The sequence below is a fragment of the Lepus europaeus genome, chromosome 16 (genome assembly GCF_033115175.1).
Source record: "Lepus europaeus isolate LE1 chromosome 16, mLepTim1.pri, whole genome shotgun sequence".
Classification (NCBI taxonomy): Eukaryota; Metazoa; Chordata; class Mammalia; order Lagomorpha; family Leporidae; genus Lepus; species Lepus europaeus.
This window is the reverse complement of record NC_084842.1, coordinates 58,688,565-58,708,063: the sequence shown is the minus strand read 5'-3', so window position 1 is coordinate 58,708,063 and position 19,499 is coordinate 58,688,565. Positions and strand designations below refer to the sequence as shown.

The window sequence follows — 19,499 nt, the reverse complement described above, 5'->3', positions numbered from 1 at the left end:
TATGCTACAGCAGTGGCCCCAAATTATTATTATTTTTTTAAAGATTTATTTATTTATTTAAAAGGCAGAGTGACAGAGAGCAGAGAAGAGAAATAGATCTTCCATCTGCTGGTTCACTCCCCAAATGGCCACAACCATCAGGGCTGGGAAAAGCCATTTCCAGGAGCCCAGAATTCCATCTCTCCCATGTGGATCTTAGAGGCCGAAGCACTTGGGCCATCTTCCACTGCCTTCCCAGGTGCAATAGCAGGGAGCTGGATGGGAAGTGAAGCAGACAGGAATCGAATGAGCACTCATATGGATGCCAGGTTTGCAAGTTGTGGTGCCACGATGCTGGGCTACCCCCTACACATAGAGAATGCTTTTAATGATATATATTCTCAACAAAAGAGATTTGGCTGTTTCACAAAAATAATTAGATTCAGATCTAGGTACTTAAAAAGTCTATATATTTATCAAGGGAAAAATGTGAGATGTGGTATGTTTTCTTCTTAAAGATTTTAAAGAGTTATTGATCTATTTGAAAGGTAAAGTGACAGATCTACTATCTGCTGGATTGTTCCCCAAATGCCCACAACAGTCAGGTTGAAGCCAGGAACTCAGTCCAGGTCTCCCACATGGGTGGCTGGGACCCAATTACATGAGCCATCATCTCCTACCTTCCAGGTATATATTAACAGGAAGCTGGATCCAAAGCAGAGTATCTGGGACTTGAATCAGGCACTCTGACATGGGATGTGGGTGTCCCAACTGGTGATGTAACCGCTGCACCACACACCTGCCACCCAGTTCAGTTCTTAACTTGACTGCCCACTTGGTCTCAGCAATGCTACCTACCCCTTCCTTTCTTAGGAGTGAGTCCATGCAGGTATTTGGGGGAGAGTGAACCAGTGGATAAAAGACCTCTCTCCCTTTTCAAATAAAATGAAAATAACTAAAAGTTAAATTTAGGAGCCAGTATTATGGAATAGCTGGTTAAACTGCCACCTGTAATGCCAGAATCCCATATGGGTGCCAGTTTGAGTCCTTGCTGCATCACTTTTTTTTTTTTTAATGATTTATTTATTTACTTGAAAGAGTTACACAGAGGAGGAGAGAGAGAGAGGTCTTCCATTCGCTGGTTCACACCCCAGATGGCTGCAACAACTGGAGCTGCACCAATCCGAAGCCAGAAGGTTCAGCACAGGGCACAGGGCACAGGGGCCCAAGGATTTGGGCCATCTTATACTGCTTTCCCAGGCCATAGCAGAGAGCTGGATCAGAAGTGGAGCAGCCAGGACTCAAACCAGCGCTCATATGGGATGTCAGCACTGCAGGCAGAGGCTTTACCCGCTACACCACAGTGGTGGCCCTGCTGCATCACTTTTTTTTTTTTTTAATATTTATTTATTTATTTGAAAATCAGAGTTACGCAGAGAGAGAGAGAGGTCCTCCATCTGATGGCCCACTTCCCAATTGGCCGCAACGGCCAGAACTGCACTGATGTGGAGCCAGGAGCCAGGAGCCAGGAGCCTCCTTCAGGTCTCCCAGGTGGGTGCAGGGGCCCAAGGACTTGGGCCATCCTCCACTGTTTTCCCAGGCCACAGCAGAAAGCTGGCCTGGAAGAGGAGCAGCCGAGACTAGAACTGGCGCCCATATGGGATGCCGGCACCTCAGGCCAGGGTGTTAACCTGCTGCGCTACAGCGTGGGCCCCACCGCTGCATCACTTCTGATCCAGCTCCCTGGTAATGTGACTAGGAAAGCGAGGAAGATGGTCCAAGTCCTTGGGCCCCTATAACCACATGATAGAACTGGATGGAGTTCCAGTCACCTTGGGTCTGGCACATCCTCAGCCTTGGCCATTGCAGCCATTTGGGGAGTAAACCAGTGGATGGAAGGTATCTTTTTCCCCATCTCTCCCTCTCTGTAACTCTGCTTTTCAAATAAACAAATAAGATAAAAAGAGATAAGCTGGCCGAAAATTAGTTCAAATAGGTATGTATCTTCTGTTGGAACCCCAGATAATCCCATACAAAGAACTAATGAAGTACTCAGATTCATCAAATCTGCATTACTTATCACACAATGTACAGCATTCTGTATCTTTTATTTTTTATTTTTTTATTTTTTGACAGGCAGAGTGGATAGTGAGAGAGAGAGAGACAGACGGAGGGAAAGGTCTTCCTTTGCAGTTGGTTCACCCTCCAATGGCCGCCGCGGCCGGTGCGCTGCGGCCAGCACACCGCGCTGATCTGAAGCCAGGAGCCAGGTGCTTCTCCTGGTCTCCCATGCAGGTGCAGGGCCCAAGCACTTGGGCCATCCTCCACTGCACTCCCGGGCCACAGCAGAGAGCTGGCCTGGAAGAGGGACAACCGGGACAGAATCCGGCGCCCCGACTGGGACTAGAACCCGGTGTGCCGGCGCCGCAAGGCAGAGGATTAGCCTGTTGAGCCTCGGCACCGGCCTGTATTTTTTTTTTTAAATGGATCATCTCCTATGTGTACAATGCAAGAGGTTCAAAGCAACTGATTTTCATTGGCCGGCGCCGTGGCTCAACAGGCTAATCCTCCGCCTTGCGGCGCCGGCACACCGGGTTCTAGTCCCGGGGCGCCGGATTCTGTCCCGGTTGCCCCTCTTCCAGGCCAGCTCTCTGCTGTGGCCAGGGAGTGCAGAGGAGGATGGCCCAAGTCCTTGGGCCCTGCACCCCATGGGAGACCAGGATAAGCACCTGGCTCCTGCCATCGGATCAGCGTGGTGTGCTGGCTGCAGCATGCCAGCCGCGGCGGCCATTGGAGGGTGAACCAACGGCAAAGGAAGACCTTTCTCTCTGTCTCTCTCTCTCACTGTCCACTCTGCCTATCTTAAAAAAAAAAAAAAAAAAAGCAACTGATTTTCAGTGATGAGCCTCAAGATCAAGAGCCGGCTGGTGCCGTGGCTCAATAGGCTAATCCTCCGCCTGCGGCACCAGCACCCCAGGTTCTAGTCCCGGTTGGGGTGCCGGATTCTGTCCCAGTTGCTCCTCTTCCAGTCCAGCTCTCTACTGTGGCCCGGGAGTGCAGTGGAGGATGGCCCAAGTGCTTGGGCCCTGCACCTGCATGGGAGGAAGTGCCGGTTCCTGGCTTCGGATCAGCGTGGTGCGCCTGCTGCAGCGGCCATTTGGGGTGAACCAATGGAAAAGGAAGACCTTTCTCTCTGTCTCTCTCTCACTGTCCACTCTGTTAAAAAAAAAAAAAAAAGATCAAGATCCCTTCTAGGACTCCATTTATAATCAATAATTCCTTCATTAGAAAATAGCTCTCCATGGTGTATATATACCATAGTGGTTTTTTAAGATTTATTTATTTGAAAGAGTTACACAGAGAGAGGAGAGGCAGAGAGAGAGAGAGAGAGAGAGAGAGAGAGAGAGAGAGAGAGAGACAGAGACAGAGATATCTTCCATCTGATGGTTCACTCCCCAGTTGGCCGCAATGGCCAGAGCTGTGCCAATCTGAAGCCAGGAGATTCTTCCAGGTCTCCCACAAGGGTGCAGGGGCCCAAGGACTTGGGCCATCTTCTACTGCTTTCCCAGGCCATAGCAGAGAGCTGGATCAGAAGAGGAGCAGCCGGGTATTGAATAGGCACCCATATGGGATGTCAGCACTGCAGACAGCGGCTTAACCAGTTACACCACAGCACCGGCCCCTCAATATTCTCTATATTGATATAATTCACTGTTTTCCAAGACAAGTGTCTGCTAATACTCACTGATAGAACCAAAAAGGGAGAGAAGGATCCAACATGGGAAGCGGGATACACAGCAGACTCATAGAATGGCAGATGTCCTAAACAACACTCTGGCCTCAGAATCAGCCCTTAAGGCATTCGGATCTGGCTGAAGAGCCCATGAGAGTATTGTAGGCATGGAAAGCCAAGATACCATGGAAAAGAAAAAAAAAAGACCTAAATGAAAGATCTCTGTGAGTGAGATCCCAGTGGAAAGAACGGGGCCATCAAAGAAGGAGGTACCCTTCTCCGAAGGGAGGAGAGAACTTCCACTTTGACTATGACCCTATCGGAATAAGATCAAAGTCAGCGAACTCTAAAGGCTTCCATAGCCCTGACAACTCATGAATAGAGCCTAGGGAGATTACTGACGCCATGAACAGGAGTGTCAAATTGTTAAGTCAGCAACAGGAGTCACTGTGTACTTACACCCCATGTGGGATCTGTCCTTAATGTGTTGTCTAATGTGAAGTGATGCTATAACTAGTACTGAAACAGTATTTTTATACTTTGTGTTTCTGTGTGGGTACAAACTGATGAGGTCTTTACTAATTATATACTGAATTGATCTTCTGTATATAAAGATAATTGGAAATGAAAAAAAAAAAAAAACAACCTGGTGTTAAATTGGAAATGGCACAGAAAATTAATTTTAAAAAAATATTATGTAGGATCTCTGTCTTTAATGTGCTGTACACTGTTATTTAATGCTATAACTAGTACTCCAACAGTAGTTTTTTCACTTTGTGTTGCTATATGGGGCAAACTGTTGAAATCTTTACCTAATATATACTAAACTGATCTTCTGTATATAAAGAGAATTGAAAATGAATCTTGATGTGAATGGAAGGGGAGAGGGAGCAGGAAAGCGGAGGGTTGCGGGCGGGAGGGAAGTTATGGGAGGGGGGAAGCCATTGTAACCCATAAGGTGTACTTTGGAAATTTATATTCATTAAATAAAAGTTTAATAAATGAAACAAAATATTCACTGTTTTCCTTATTATACTAAATTTGGCTGTCTTCATAACTAAGACCAGTTTTTCTGCTTGAGCTTCAGATCACATCAGTTTTTTGTTTTTTGTTTTTTGTTTTTTTTTTTTTTGGACAGGCAGAGTGGACAGTAGAGGGAGACAGAGAGAAAGGTCTTCCTTTTTGCCGTTGGTTCACCCTCCAATGGCCGCCACGGTAGGTGTGCTGCGGCCGGCGCACCGCGCTGATCCGATGGCAGGAGCCAGGTGCTTCTCCTGGTCTCCCATGGGGTGCAGGGCCCAAGGACTTGGGCCATCCTCCACTGCACTCCCTGGCCACAGCAGAGAGCTGGCCTGGAAGAGGGGCAACCGGGACAGGATCGGTGCCCTGACCGGGACTAGAACCTGGTGTGCCGGCGCCGCAAGGCGGAGGATTAGCCTGTTAAGCCACGGCGCCGGCCCCAGATCACATCAGTTTTGCACAGATCTATCCATTATCCTGTTTACTCAACACCCTCTTCTCTGTGGAAGTCATTGAATAATCATTTAAATGAGTGTAATCAAGTTTCTCTGATCTTTGAAAAATCAAAAATCCCCTCCCTAACCCCTTTCCCAGTCCAGCTATCGCCTTGTTCCTGTCCTCACGGACGCTAACACCATGTTGTCTACATTACTGCTCACATTTCTTGACCTCATTTGCTCCTCAGGTTGGGTTCACCTCCACCATTATGCAAATCGCTGCTGAAAAGGTCATCTACAACACTTTCATGCTGCTAGGCCCAACGTGAAGTTATGGTCTTCATTTTCCATGACCACTCTCCACTTTAAAATACTTTCTTCTGTTGTTTTCTACGTCAATACCATTGCTTGGTTTTCTTTTTAATACCTGACTGCTCCTTTACATGATCATTTTCCTCTTCCTTGAATTTTAAATAATTATTTACTTATTTGAGAGACAGAGCAAGCAAGAGAGTAACAGTGCTCCCATCTACTGGTTCACTCCCCAAATGTCCACAAGGGCCAGGGCTAGGCTGGGCTGGGCCCAAAGTCAGGAGCAGGGTCCTTAGTCCAGATCTCCTATGTGGGTGGCAGGAATCCAAATACTTACCACCAGCGGCTCCTAGGGTCTGCACTAGCAGGAAGCCGGAGAAAAGAGTGGAACCAGACACTCCAAAGGGAATATGGGCATCTTTACTGCTAGGCAGACAGCTGCCCTCTCTTCCCGGCTTTTAAATTTTAGATTCCTCGAAGTCAGTCTTGGGGTTTTTTTTTTCTTTTTCTTTTTTTTTTTTTTAAAGATTTTTATTTATTTATTTGACAGGTAGAGTTACAGACAGTGAGAGAGACAGAGAGAAAGGTCCTCACTCCCCAAATGACCGCCACGGCCGGAGCTATGCCAGGTGCTTCTTCCTGGTCTCCTGTGCAGGTACAGGGCCCAAGCACTTGCGCCATCCTCCACTGCCTTCCCAGGCCACAGCAGAGAGCTGGACTGGGAGTGGAGCAGCTGGGACTAGAACCCGGCACCCTTATGGGATGCCGGCACCATGGCGTAGGATTAACCTAGTTCGTCACCACGCCGGACCTCCCTTCTTTTATTCTACATACTCTCATCCTCACCTATGGCTTCCTTCACCTTCTGTATGCAGATTACACCTAAATTTATACCCAGCCCCACCCAACTCTGAACTCAGGAACCAAATACTCAACTGTCTGCCGACATCAACAGTTCTCTATTGTTTTTTCTTTACATCGACAGTACTAAGACATGCACTGGAGTAATCTGGTACCTCCTTAAAAATGCAGAAATTTGGGGTAGGCACTGTGGCACAGCGGGTTAAGCAGCTGCTAGGGACACCCACATCCCATGTGGGAGTGCTTGGGATCAAGTTCCATCTCCACTTCCAATCTAGCTTCTTTCTATTGTGCACTGTGGGAGGCAGCAGGTGATAGCCCAAGTACTTGGGTCCCTGCAACACACAGGGGAAACGGAGTTCTGGCTTCCTGGCTTCAACCTGGCCCAGTCCTGGTTATTGCGGGTATTTGAAGAGTGAACCAGTGGATAGAAGCTCTCTCTCTCTTTTGGATCTGTGCTGTGGCATAGTGGGTAAAACCTGGGCACTGGCATTGCATATGAACACTGGTTCTAGTCCCAGCTGCTCCACTTCCCAACCAGCTCCCTGCTAAGGTGCCTGGGAAAGCTGTGGAGGATGGCCCAAGTCCTTGGGCCCCTGCATCCATGTGGAAAATGTGGAAGAAGCCGCTGGCTCCTGGTTTTGGACCAGCCTAGCCCTGGTGGTCATGGCCATCTGGGGAGTGAACCAGCGGATGGAAGATCTCTCTGTCTATCCCTCTCTCTCTCTGTGACTCTGCCTTTCAATTAAAAAAAAAAAATGAACTTTTTAAGAAATGCACAAATTTTACCTTGAAGTTAACATATTCAATAGGTCAAACTAAAATCATGAGCAGCACCTTCCAGCCCTACCTCTCCACCACCCACACCAAAGTGGATCTCTAGTTATCCAACTGTCCAAGCCAGGAACTAAAGATAAACACCTTTTATTCTCTCTCAATGGCTCTCTATGTAATCCATCATGAGGTTTCTGTCAATTTATCCCCGTAAGTGAAATTTATCCATGTCTAGCTCTGTCCTCCCACTTATGCAAGCTACCACCACTTCCTCTGGTCTCCTGTAGAGGCCTTTTAACTCATCTTCCCTGATCTACTCTGGCCCCTTGCCCTCTCCACTGTTGTTGGAGTGACACTTTCTTGAAAGCAGATACTATTACCTGTATTATTAAATAATAGCTAAAACTTGAATGGCTACTTTGAATTCTGCATTATCCCTTTTAATCTTCTTTTAAATTTTATTTGAGAGGTAAAGAGACAGTGAAAAAGAGACACAGACAGACATCCATTGGTTTACTTTCTAAACACCTGCAACGGCTACGGCTGGGCTGGGCTGGGCTGGGCTGAAGCCAGGAGCTGGGAATTCAATTCAGGTTTCTCAAATTGGTGGCAGGAGCTCAAATACTTGAGCCATCACTGCTGCCTCCTAGGATGTGCATCAGCAGGGGGCCACGGTCACAAGCACGGCCAGGTGTCCAACCCAGGTACTCGAACATGGGACATGGGCATCTTCTCTGCTAGGCTACATGCCCAGCCCTTGTCTCTAACAAGAAATTCTTGTAACAATATTACTTCATGGTAGGTGCTATCATATCTTCATTTTGTAGATGAGCAAACTAAATGCCAATGTCATATAGCGAAGGTGGAATTTAAATAAATTTAGTCTCATTTCAGAGTCTGTGTTCTTAAATTCTTGGCTGTGGCATAATCTCTGACAATATCTCACAGTGAGACACACTCCTGAAAATTACTAGTCATGTGGAAAGTAAAAACAGAAAACACAGGTTCAAAAAGATTTCTGATAAACAAGTATAAAACTAGTTAGGTCAAATTAGATTATTTAAAGCAATCTAACCCCAATGCCAATTGTTATGTTACTCAGTTTGGAGAGTGAGTACCTTATTATTTTGCATGCTTTGCAAGGAAAAGATTCTGAAGCTTTAGAGTTCAACCTCAGATTATAAGTTTGTATTTCTAGAAAAAGTAACACTGAAATAAAAAAATCCCTTTTCAAGACTTTCATAGTGATATGACTCTTAGTTCCCTGCAAACGTCTCCTGGCTTGCTTCTGGTTGCAGCTTACTTCCTGTGTGTTATAGCCAGAAAAGTCTGCTTAACACACTATTCTTAACAACCTAGTGACTCACTCTCCACTGCCTCTTGCTTCAACTCTGAGCCCTTTAACTTCACCTTTCCACATTTGACTTGGACCTAAGGCTTAAACACTTGAATTCCTGTTACCCACATGGGATAACTGGATGGAATTCCTGGCCCCTGGAGTCAGCCTGGCACAGCCCTGGCTGTTCAGGAATTTAGGGACCAGTAGATGAAGATTCTCTGTCTCTCTGTCACCCTGCCTTTTGAGTAAGAAAGAAATAAAAATAAATGAATGAATGTGCACTGTGGCACAGTAAGTTCATCCTCCACCTGCGGTGCTGGCACTCCATATGGGCCCTGGTTCTAGCCCTGGCTGATCCTTTTCTGATCCAGCTCTCTGCTATGGCCTGGGAAAGCAGAAGATGGCCCAGGTGCTTGGCTCTTGCACCCACGTGGGAGACCCGGAAGAAGCTCCTGGCTTCGGATAGGCACAGCTCTGGGCACTGCAGCCATTTGGGAAGTGAACCAGTGGATGGAAAACCTTTCTGTCTTTCCCTCTCACTCTCTGTAACTTTACCTCTCAAATAAATAAATAAAATCTTTAGAAATAAAAAAAAGCAAAGGGATGATAAATAATACGCATTTACATTTGCATGTACATGTACAAAGAAACTCAGGGAAGACTTTAGAGGGCTAACAGCACCTAGAGAAAGGACCTGAGTAGGTGGGAGAAACTGAGTAGAGGGACGATTTTACACTATATACTAATCGCTTTCTTGATTTTTGAACCACAGGAAAAAACAAAATAGAATTTAAAAGTGGCCTAAAATATTTGGGATTGAACGTACTGGGTTTCTGAACTGCACTGATCTCTCTGAAGCACAGAGATGGAACAGAGGATGAATGGGAGTCACTAGAAGTTTTCTGTGATTTTTTGTAGTTCCTTACAAGACTCACTTCATGAAGTCTCAAGAACAGAAGAAAACCAGACTTGAGAGTGGCCTGGGAAAGTACGCACTATCTAATGACTACAAATACCAGAAGCACTAATTTCAAGTCAGCACAGAGAGGTGAGTGGGCCTCTCACTGGTCTGGCCACCACGGTGTTTATTTTGACAACTCCTCAGCTTGTAAACATTAAGGAGCACAATCACATAGGGGATGTAAAAGCTGTTCCCTAACTAGGAACTCCCTGTAAATTATTTGCTTTAAGAAGTACTTTCCACTCTACGGTTTGAAAAGATATAAAAGCATAAAAGTATAAGAGGGTCTTTGTACACCAAAATACAACATTCCCTGTTTTGCTCAAGCATTAAGTCTTCAGTTACGAGCAAACAGGAGAGCCAATAGCAGAAATATTACAAATACGATGTCAAATGGAAGAGTCACGGGGAAGCTGTTAACTTAGCTGAACCTGAGGGTGAGGGGGTCAAGAGGGAAGCTCTGCAAGCAGGCAGATCCCAAGGGATTAATACTATAAATGTACACAGGTTTCCAGTGGGAAAAGAAGAAACAGAATAGCAGTGAGGGGGCAAGCTTCTGGCTTAGTTGATAAAATGCCTGCATCCCATTATCAGAATTCCTGTGCTCCAGTCCAGGCTCTTAGCTTCAGCTTCCAGCTACTGCAGACCCAAAGCAGCAGCAGGATGGCTGAAATAACCGGGTTCCTGCCACCAATGTGGGAGACCAGGACTTAGTTTGTACCTTCGGTTTCAGCCAGGTCTAATCCTGGCCATTGTGGGCATCTGGAAACGAACTGGTGCACAGGAGCTCTGTCCTTCTTTGCCTATCAAATAAATAAATAAATTGAACAAATAATAGAAGATTTGAAGAATGAGGATATGAAGCGTCATAATAAACACCTGTACTACCTTCAAATTGTGTTTTGTGAAGGTGTTCCCGAGTTTAATCTCAATTTAGCGTTTTGTTTAGAGAAATACAAGCTGAACTGAAAAGCATCATTTGTTTGAAGGATCCTATTTAACAAACAAAAAAAAAAAAAAAAAAAAGGAAAAAAGATTCTGAGTATTACCAAGGTCTCTTCCAACTTTAAGATTCTATGAAAGCCTGAAGCCAGCACTGTGGTACAGTGGGTAATGCTACCACCAAATGTGCCAGCATCCCACATGGGTGCCAGTTTGAGGCTTGGCTGCTCCATTTCTGATCTAGCCCTCTGCTATGGCCTGGGAAAGCAGTGGAAGATGGCCTAAGCCCTTGGGCCACTGCATCCGTGTGGGAGATCCAGATGAAGTTCCTGGCTCCTGGCTTTGGATTGCAGCCATTTGGGGAGTGAACCAGTGGAAGAAGGATCTCTCTCTCTGCCTCTAACTCTGCCTTTCAAATAAATAAATAAATCTTAAGAAAAAGATTCTATGAAATCCTAAAGATGTCTATTATATTTATACCACTGTAGAAATTTGTATGGTTCAAGTACTATTTACCAAATGAGATATTCCAAATGAATACTGATCTCTTATTTGTTTCTATATTCATTTTCTTTCTCTCTCTCTCTCTCCCCTTTTTTTTTTTTTTTTTAAAGATTTACTTATTTATTTGAAAGGCAGAGTTAGAGAGAGGAAGAGGCGGGGAGAGAGCGGTCTTCCATCTGCTGGTTCACTCCCCAAATGGCCACAGTGGTCGGAGCTGAGCCAATCCGAAGCCAGGAGACAGCAGCTTTGCTTCTTCTGAGTCTCTCTCTCGGAAGCAGGAGTCCAAGGACTTGGGCCATCTTCTACTGCTTTCCCAGGCCATAGTAGAGAGCTGGATTGGAAGTGGAGCAGCTGGGACATAAACCAGCACCCATATGGGATGCCAGCACTGCTGGAGGCAGCTTTACCCACTACACCACAGACTTACGTGGGAGACCTGGAAGAAGCTCCTGGCTTCAGATTGGCCCAGCTCTAGTCACATTTATTTAAGGCTTATTTCAACTATTATGAAGCCTCAGTTTCCTACATTCCTACATCATGTATCACTTAATTTAAAAAAATTTTTTTTTTCTAATTGAGTTATAACACATTTATCTAAACAGGAAGAGAGCTATAAAATACATATTTCATCCTTTTAAGCAGAAAGTATAAATTCACTGGAGAATACACAGAAGGGTATTACCATAGGGGACACAGCTTATACCATCTCAAAGCATGGTGCTCAGAAGAGATTTTCACCATAAGCTAAAGGAACTGGGCAGGAAAAACAAGTTGCCAACATGGCTAAACAAATATTCAAGTACTATAGAGCTTTGTCTTTCTACTCAGAGAAAGGAATCAACATTTCACCCACAGGAAGGGGAGGCTATTTGATTTACAGGTGAGATTGGCACAAGGATCACAACAGCATACACGTAGTAAGCACTGCCTGTCCCATGAGGAGTTGAATAAGACTATTTTCTTTTTCTTTTCTTTTTTGACAGGCAGAATTAGTGAGAGAGAGAGAGAGAGAGAGAGAGAGACAGACAGACAGACATAGAGAAAGGTCTTCCTTCCATTGGTTCACTCCCCAAATGGCTGCTACGGCCGGTGCGCTGCACTGATCAGAAGCCAGGAGCCAGGGTTTCCTCCTGGTCTCCCATGCGGGTACAGGGCCCAAGCACTTGGGATAATCCTCCACTACATTCCTGGGCCACAGCAGAGAGCTGGTCTGGAAGAGGAGCAACTGGGACAGAATCCAGCACCCCAACTGGGACTAGAATCCAGAGTGCCGGCGCCATGAATAAGACTACTTTCAACTAGAAAGCAGCTTTTAGTTTTACCTGCTGGGGCAAATACTTGAAATAAACACCGTAGATTAATGAAAGCCAGTGGGTAAGCAACATGAGTAAAATGTGGAGTGCAGAAACCACCCGCATCCTAACGTGTGTGCACATTACTACTGCAAACATGCATGTCATTAACCACCTGCACCTCCATTCTGACATTTCTGCTTTGGGCTAGCCACTGTACCAGCTCCTACTGCCCTAAGTTGTGATACTTACAGAAGTTAATGGGGTTAACATGTGTGTACTGATGGTCCTCTTCCCCACTTAATGCTGTATAATTGTTCAAACCTGGTAAATGCCACTCTTAGGATCATTGGTTACTATCCTCACTCTGTCTTTTATGACCTTGTCTAAATATGATCAGAGTCGGCAAACTTGGAAGGCTTCCATAGCCTTGGCAACTCATGACGAGAGCCTAGGGTGGTTACTGGCGCCATAAACTAGAGTGTCAATTTGTTGGGTCAACAACAGGAGCCACTGTGCACTTGCTCCTCATGTGGGATCTCTGTCCTTAATGTGCTGTACATTGTGATTTAATGCTATAACTAGTACTCAAACAGTATGTTTCACTTTGTGTTTCTATGTGGGTGCAAACTGTTGAAATCTTTATACTAAATTGATCTTCTGTATATAAAGAGAATTGAAAATGAATCTTGATGCAAATGGAAGGGGAGAGGGAGCGGGAGAGGGGAGTGTTGCGGGTGGGAGGGAAGTTATGGGGGGGGGGGAAGCCATTGTAATCCATAAGCTGTACACTGGAAATTTATATTCATTAAATAAAAGTTAAAAAAAAAAGAAGTTAATGGGGTTTCTAGTTTATAAAATCGTAATTATTAACAGAACAAGCCTCTTCACAATGCTACATTACTGTGGCTTGGTTTTAGTTTCATATACATCATAAAATGGAGCTTGGCTTCAAGATGTTAAATAGAAAAAACTGGTGGGAGTGGGCACTGTGGTATAGTAGGCTGAGCTGCCAACTGGTAGGCCCTCATCCCATAAGCGAGCACCTGGGATGGACTCCCAACTCAGCTTCGCATCCAACTTCTTGCTAATGTGCCTGGGAGGCCGCAGTGAACGGCTCAAGTGCTGGGGTTCCTGACACCCATGAGGGAGACCTGGATGGTCTTCCTGGGACTTGGCTTCGGCCTGGCTCAGCCTTGGCTGTTCCAGGCATTTGGGGAGTGAACCAGCAGATGGAAGACTTCTCTCTCTCATTCTGCCTTTCAAATAAATGCATCTTTTTTTTTTTTTTTAAATGCAACTTGGCACTAAAAGTCTGAAAACGTGTGAGGGAAACTAGAATATGTTATTGTAAATTATGCCTCTTTGACAAAAAATTATTTTTGAGGGGCCGGTATTATGGCATAATAGATTAAGCCCCTGTTTAAGATCCTGCATCCCATATGGGATACCTGGTTTGAGTCCCAATTGCTCCACTTCTGATCCAGCTCCTGCTAATGTACCTGGGAAGGCAGCAGAGGATGGCCCAAGTCCTTGGGCCCCTGTACCCACATGGCAGACCTGGAAGAAGCTCCTGGCTCCTGGCTTTGGATCAGCTCAGCTTCAGCTGCTGTGGCCATTTGGGGAATGGATCAGCAGACGGAAGACTCCTCTATCTCTGTCTCACCATTTCTATATCTATAATTCTGTCTCTCAAATAATTAGATAAAATCATTTAAAATAAAATAAAAGTAGCAAATGAAGAAAAACCCTCTCTATTGCCCTGCCTTTTCTGGCTAAAGGCAGGGCATCAACTCTGCTTTACTGCAGACCATCTAGACTCTCACCAGCCCAGAGGAACCTGCAAACAAGCCTATCTTCATTAGTTTCCTCTCATTGCACATGCCTTCCCCCACTAGCTTCCCATCTTGGAAGCTCTTAGTCTGTTTTGTGTCGCTGTTACAAAATACCGAGCCTGGTAACTTAGGAAGTTTTATTTGGCTCACAATTCTGGTGGCCTGAGGGTCCAAACAGTGTGGTGCTGGTGTCCTGGCAAGAGACCCCTGGCTGCATCAAGTAGTGACAGAGAAGCAGACAGGAGGCGGGCTGTGTGCAGAAGTAGCCAAGCACGTGGTGGTGGGTCTGCTTTCTAACAACTTGCTCTCGCAAGAACTAATGCATCACAGGAGACCTCACCCACTCACGCCCACAAGGCAGGTGTTCACCCCTTCCGAGAGCAGTGAACAGGACCTATCATTTTCCATCAGGCCCCATCTTTTAAACACCCACTACCTCTCAATACCGTCAGACTGCAGACCACGCTTCCAGTACCTGACCTGGGAGACGACAAACCATATGCCAGCCTCAGCAGAAGCTGATGAATTCTCTTCCCTTTTCCCAAAGTGTAAAGCTTTTTGTTGAGGATACTTTCTGAGCCAGAGTAGGAAGCCACAGCTTTGAGCTACTTCTCATTGAGGTTTCTTCCATGTTATGTGTGCTGCACATGTTAATAATCTACTTAGTTTTTCTTTTATTATCAGTCTTTTGCTAAGGTGTCCTAGCTAAGAGGTATGAGGAGCTACGGGAAAAATTATTTTTCTTCCTTACCATGTACACACAAAGAATTTTTATACAAATAATGCTAATAATAGCAAAAAAGAAATCAGTATCATAAAATTCCAACAAGTGGGAATCATTTAAACACTGGTATAGTCCAGTGTGATGGGTTATTAATCAATAAATATTTTAAAGATATATATATATATATATAAAGATTTTATTTATTTGAGATAGAGTTACAGACAGTGAGAGGGAGAGACAGAGAGAAAGGTCTCCTTTCTGTTGGTTCACTCCCCAAATGGCAGCAATGGCCAGAGCTGCACCGATCTGAAGCCAGGAGCCAGGAGCTTCTTCCTCGTCTCCCATGTGGGTAAGGAGCCTAAGGACTTGGGCCATCTTCTACTGCTTTCCCAGGCCACAGCAGAGAGCTGGATTGGAAGAGGAGCAGCCTGGACTAGAACCAATGCCCATATGGGATGCCGGTGCTACAAGTAGAGGATTAACACCGTAATACAGAACTGAAAATCAATACATAAAAAGTGATCCCATTTCTAGAAATATAGATGAGATCTGACTGCCCGGCTTTCCATCTTAACAATGGCACACTTTACTTGTCACAGATTATACAGCACAAAAGTGGCTTCAACGCTAGCTTACTAGTTCCGTGCAAACACCCCTCAAGTTATTTCTGAGTGTCCTGAAAAAAAGATGTCATCCACAATGGTCACTACATTTTATTTGTCTACTACATTTACCATGCAGGTTCCACCTTGCTCTGATCGTCACTTTTACCATCACCACTGCCCGTAGAGTCACACAGCGAAACCTCTCTGCTGCCACGCCCTCACAGGTATAGTACCATCACAGCCACAGGAATGAACCCCACAGGCACCCCAAAACTTCCAAACTTGAGACAATGGCCTCCTCCTGCCCTCACTCAGAAGTTCCTAAGCCAGCCAATAATGCTAGGGAATGGGTAAGGAACTTGTGCTGGCTGCCCTGATAGTCTCCATCCATCAGCCTGAAGGCCCTGTCACGTGCTTATTTGCCAAGGGAAAGGTCTATGAGGAATATACATAGTTGTCAACAATGTTTCTTTTTTAATGTTGTTCACTTTCTTTTCATCTTATCTGTGATTTTATAATTTTCTTCAATGTGATAAGGGTTTTGTCTTGAAATAGGAAAAAATAAATTTGGGGCTGGCGCTGTGGCATAGCGGGTAAAGCTGCCACCCACAGTGCCAGCATCCCATGTGGGCGCTGGTTTGAGTCCCAGCTACTCCACTTCCTATCTAGCTGCTCCACTTCTGATCCAGCTCTCTGCTAATGGCCTGGGAAAGCAGTAGGAGGAGGCCCAAGTTCTTGGGCCCCTGCACCCGCATGGGAGACCCAGAGAAGCTCCTGGCTCTCGGCTTTGAATCAGCGCAGCTCCAGCCTCTGTGGCCAACTGGGGAGTGAACCAACAGATGGAAGACTCACACACACTCTCTCTCTCTCTGCCTCTTCTCTCTCCGTGTAACTCTGACTTTCAAATAAATATTTAAAAATAAATAAATAAATTTGCAAGTGAAAAAAATGAAGATCTGAGTTGCAAATAATTCCTGAGACTCCTTTCCTCAAAGAGCAAACTGTCAGAATCCTTTCTGACCAGCAGACAGTCACACAGCCTCCACTTCTGCCCCCAGCGCCAGCTCTCCCTGTCCCACTGGTACTTACATTCCTGGAGACACTCTGTGTCTGTGCAGTAGGACTGGGACTGCCGCAGCTGCAAGAAGAAGAGAGCACAGTTACCTAGGAGACTTAACCGAAGGAGGGCAGCAGTGATTAGAAAAGATCGTATTTTCTTTTTCAATGAATGCTACCACAGTATGTATCATACCTTCAAAGTTAGACACAAACATGGGATATACTGAGGGGCTATTCAGTCCAGGCAGATTTTTTTTTTCTACTCAGAATAACTTTTTTTTTTTAAAAGATTTTATTTATTTATTTGAGAGGTAGAGTTACAGACAATGACAGAGAGACAGAGAGAAAGGTCTTCCTTCCATTGGTTCACTCCCCAAATGGCCGCAACGGCCAGAGCCAGGAGTTTCTTCCCAGTCTCCCATGCAGGTGCAGGTGACCAAGCACTTGGGCCATCCTCCACTGCCCTACCGGGCCACAGCAGAGAGCTGGACTGGAAGAGGAGCAGCTGGGACTAGAACTGATGCCCATGTGGGATGCTGGCACCGCAGGCGGAGCATTAACCTGCTGTGCCATGGTGCTGGACCCTCAGAATAACTTTAAAATATATTGTCATCTAGTACATCTATTTAATTTACAGCATTAAAAAAATCACCTGTGAGAAATTCTTGCAGCCACGCATAATTAGGCTTCCCATGGAAAAGTGCTACACTGCAGACAATTACTTGAAAATGAAAACTTTTATTTATGAAATTTTTCTCATTGAAAACTGGAAGCAGACAAATAACAGATTCCATCTGTAGCAGCTTACCTCTGAAAGGGAGGAATACAGTTTATTCCCCTTTCATATGCATAAAGAAATAGTGCATGCAAACATCAGAAACCAATACAAGTTGTCCCCACGACGGGTAGAGGGAGATGACAGAGTAGATTCTTGACAGAGATAGGACTCAAGTTTTAACATCTATATTTTTATATAATTTGATTTTAGAATCAGGTGATTACCTCTTTTTAAAGATTTATTTATTTGAAAGCCAGAGAGAGAGAGTGAGAGAGAAAATGAATCTTCTGAGAGTCCACTTCCCAAATGGCTGCAATAGCCAGGAGCCTGGAACGCTATCTGGATCTCCCATATTGGGGGGAGGGACTCAAGCACTTGGACCATCTTGCGCTGCTTTCCCAGGCACATGAACAACAAGTTAGATTGGTAGTAGAGTAGCTGGGATTTGAACCTGTGCATGCCAGGCAGTGGATTAATAAACTGCACTACAAATTAAAAAAAATAAAATAGGCCGGTGCCGCGGCTCACTAGGCTAATCCTCCGCCTTGCGGCGCCGGCACACCGGGTTCTAGCCCTGGTCGGGGCACCGATCCTGTCCCGGTTGCCCCTCTTCCAGGCCAGCTCTCTGCTGTGGCCAGGGAGTGCAGTGGAGGATGGCCCAAGTCCTTGGGTCCTACACCCCATGGGAGACCAGGAGAAGCACCTGGCTCCTGCCATCGGAACAGCGCGGTGCGCCGGCCGCAGAGCGCCTACCGCAGCCATTGGAGGGTGAACCAACAGCAAAAGGAAGACCTTTCTCTCTCTCTCTCACTGTCCACTCTGCCTGTCAAAAATTTAAAAAAAAATATGAAAAATAAAATAAAGAGGAAAAGCCTGGGTCAGTGTTGTGGCATAGCAGATAAAGGCGCCACCTGCAATGCTAACATCCTATGTGAGCATTGGTTTGAATCCCAGCTGCTTCACTTCTGATCCAGCTCCCTGCTAACGCACCCGGGAAAAGCAGCAGAAGATGGCCCAAGTGCTTCAGGTCCTCCACCCTTCTAGATCCTGGCTTCAGTTTGGCCCAGCCCTGGCTGATGCTGGCATTTGGGGAGTCAGTGGATGGAAGATCTCTGTAACTCAGCCTTTCAAATAAATATATCTTTAAAAAGAAAGAAAGAGGGAGGCCGGTGCTGCGGCTCAACAGGCTAATCCTCCGCCTGTGGCGCCGGCACATCAGGTTCTAGTCCCAGCTGGGGCACCGAATTCTGTCCCGGTTGCTCCTCTTCCAGTCCAGCTCTTTGCTATGGCCCGGGAGTGCAGTGGAGGATGGCCCAAGTGCTTGGGCCCTGCACCCACATGGGAGACCAGGATAAGCACCTGGCTTTGGATCAGTGTGATGCACCAGCCGTAGTGTGCCGGCCGCGGTGGCCATTAAAGGGTGAACCAAAGGTAAAAGAAGACCTTTCTCTCATCTCTCTCTTTAACTCTGCCTGTAAAAAAAAAAAAAAAAGAAAGAAAGGAAAGAGGGGCCGGTGCTGTGGCATAGAAGGTAAAGCCGCCATCTGGAGGGGCCAGCATCCCATATGGGCACCAGTTCAAGTTCCGGCTGCTCCACTTCCCATCCAGTTCTCTGCTATGGCCAAGGAAAGCAGTAAAAGATGGCCCAAGTTCTTGGGCACCTGCATCTGTGTGGGAGACCCAGAAGAAGCTTCTAGCTTTGGATAGGCACAGCTCTGGCAGCTGTAGCCCTCTGGGGAGCAAACCAGTGATCAAAGACCTACCCTCCCCTTCCTCTCTGTCACTCTTTCAAATAAAATAAACAAATCATTAAAAAAAAAAAAAAAAGACTTTCTTAAGATCCTTAGGTCACAAAACACACCCACAAACCTCTTACTCATATTTTGCTTATATTTTCCCAGTAATATATAAACACACACACAGTACAAAATTATAAAGTACAGAAAAGATATTGTAGGCAGATAATTCTCCCATTGTGTCCTCCTGCCAGCCTCCCCAATAAATATCCTTACATTTCAAACATACACAGGGTACCTCAAGAAATTTGTGCAAAATGGAATTAAAACAAAATGTATATTTTGCAGAAACTTTTTCAAGACCCTGTGTGTGCATATGTATATTCAATGCAAAATTCATAATACATACATATTCATTAAAAAAACCTGGGGACAGTGCTGCAGCTTAGTAGGCTAAGCCTCTGCCCATGGTGCCAGCATCCCACATGGGTGCCAGTTTGTGTCCTGGCTGCTCCTCTGCCAATCCAGCTCTCTGATTAAGCCTGGGAAGGCAGTGGAAAATGGCCCAAGTGTTTGGGCCCCTACACCCACGTTGGGGAGCCAAAGAA

The 19,499-nt window shown here is 45.7% G+C and overlaps 1 protein-coding gene across 3 annotated transcripts in view; it reads right to left on the bottom strand.

Moving 5' to 3' along the window:
- SMIM14 (small integral membrane protein 14) overlaps positions 1–19,499 on the bottom strand; it is an 83,287-nt gene that overhangs the window by 6,610 nt on the left and 57,178 nt on the right. For all 3 annotated transcript variants that reach the window (XM_062212799.1, XM_062212797.1, XM_062212798.1), the window contains exon 3: positions 16,408–16,456. In XM_062212799.1, the coding sequence (XP_062068783.1) occupies positions 16,408–16,456 (49 nt within the window). The remainder of the gene's footprint in view (positions 1–16,407; positions 16,457–19,499) is intronic.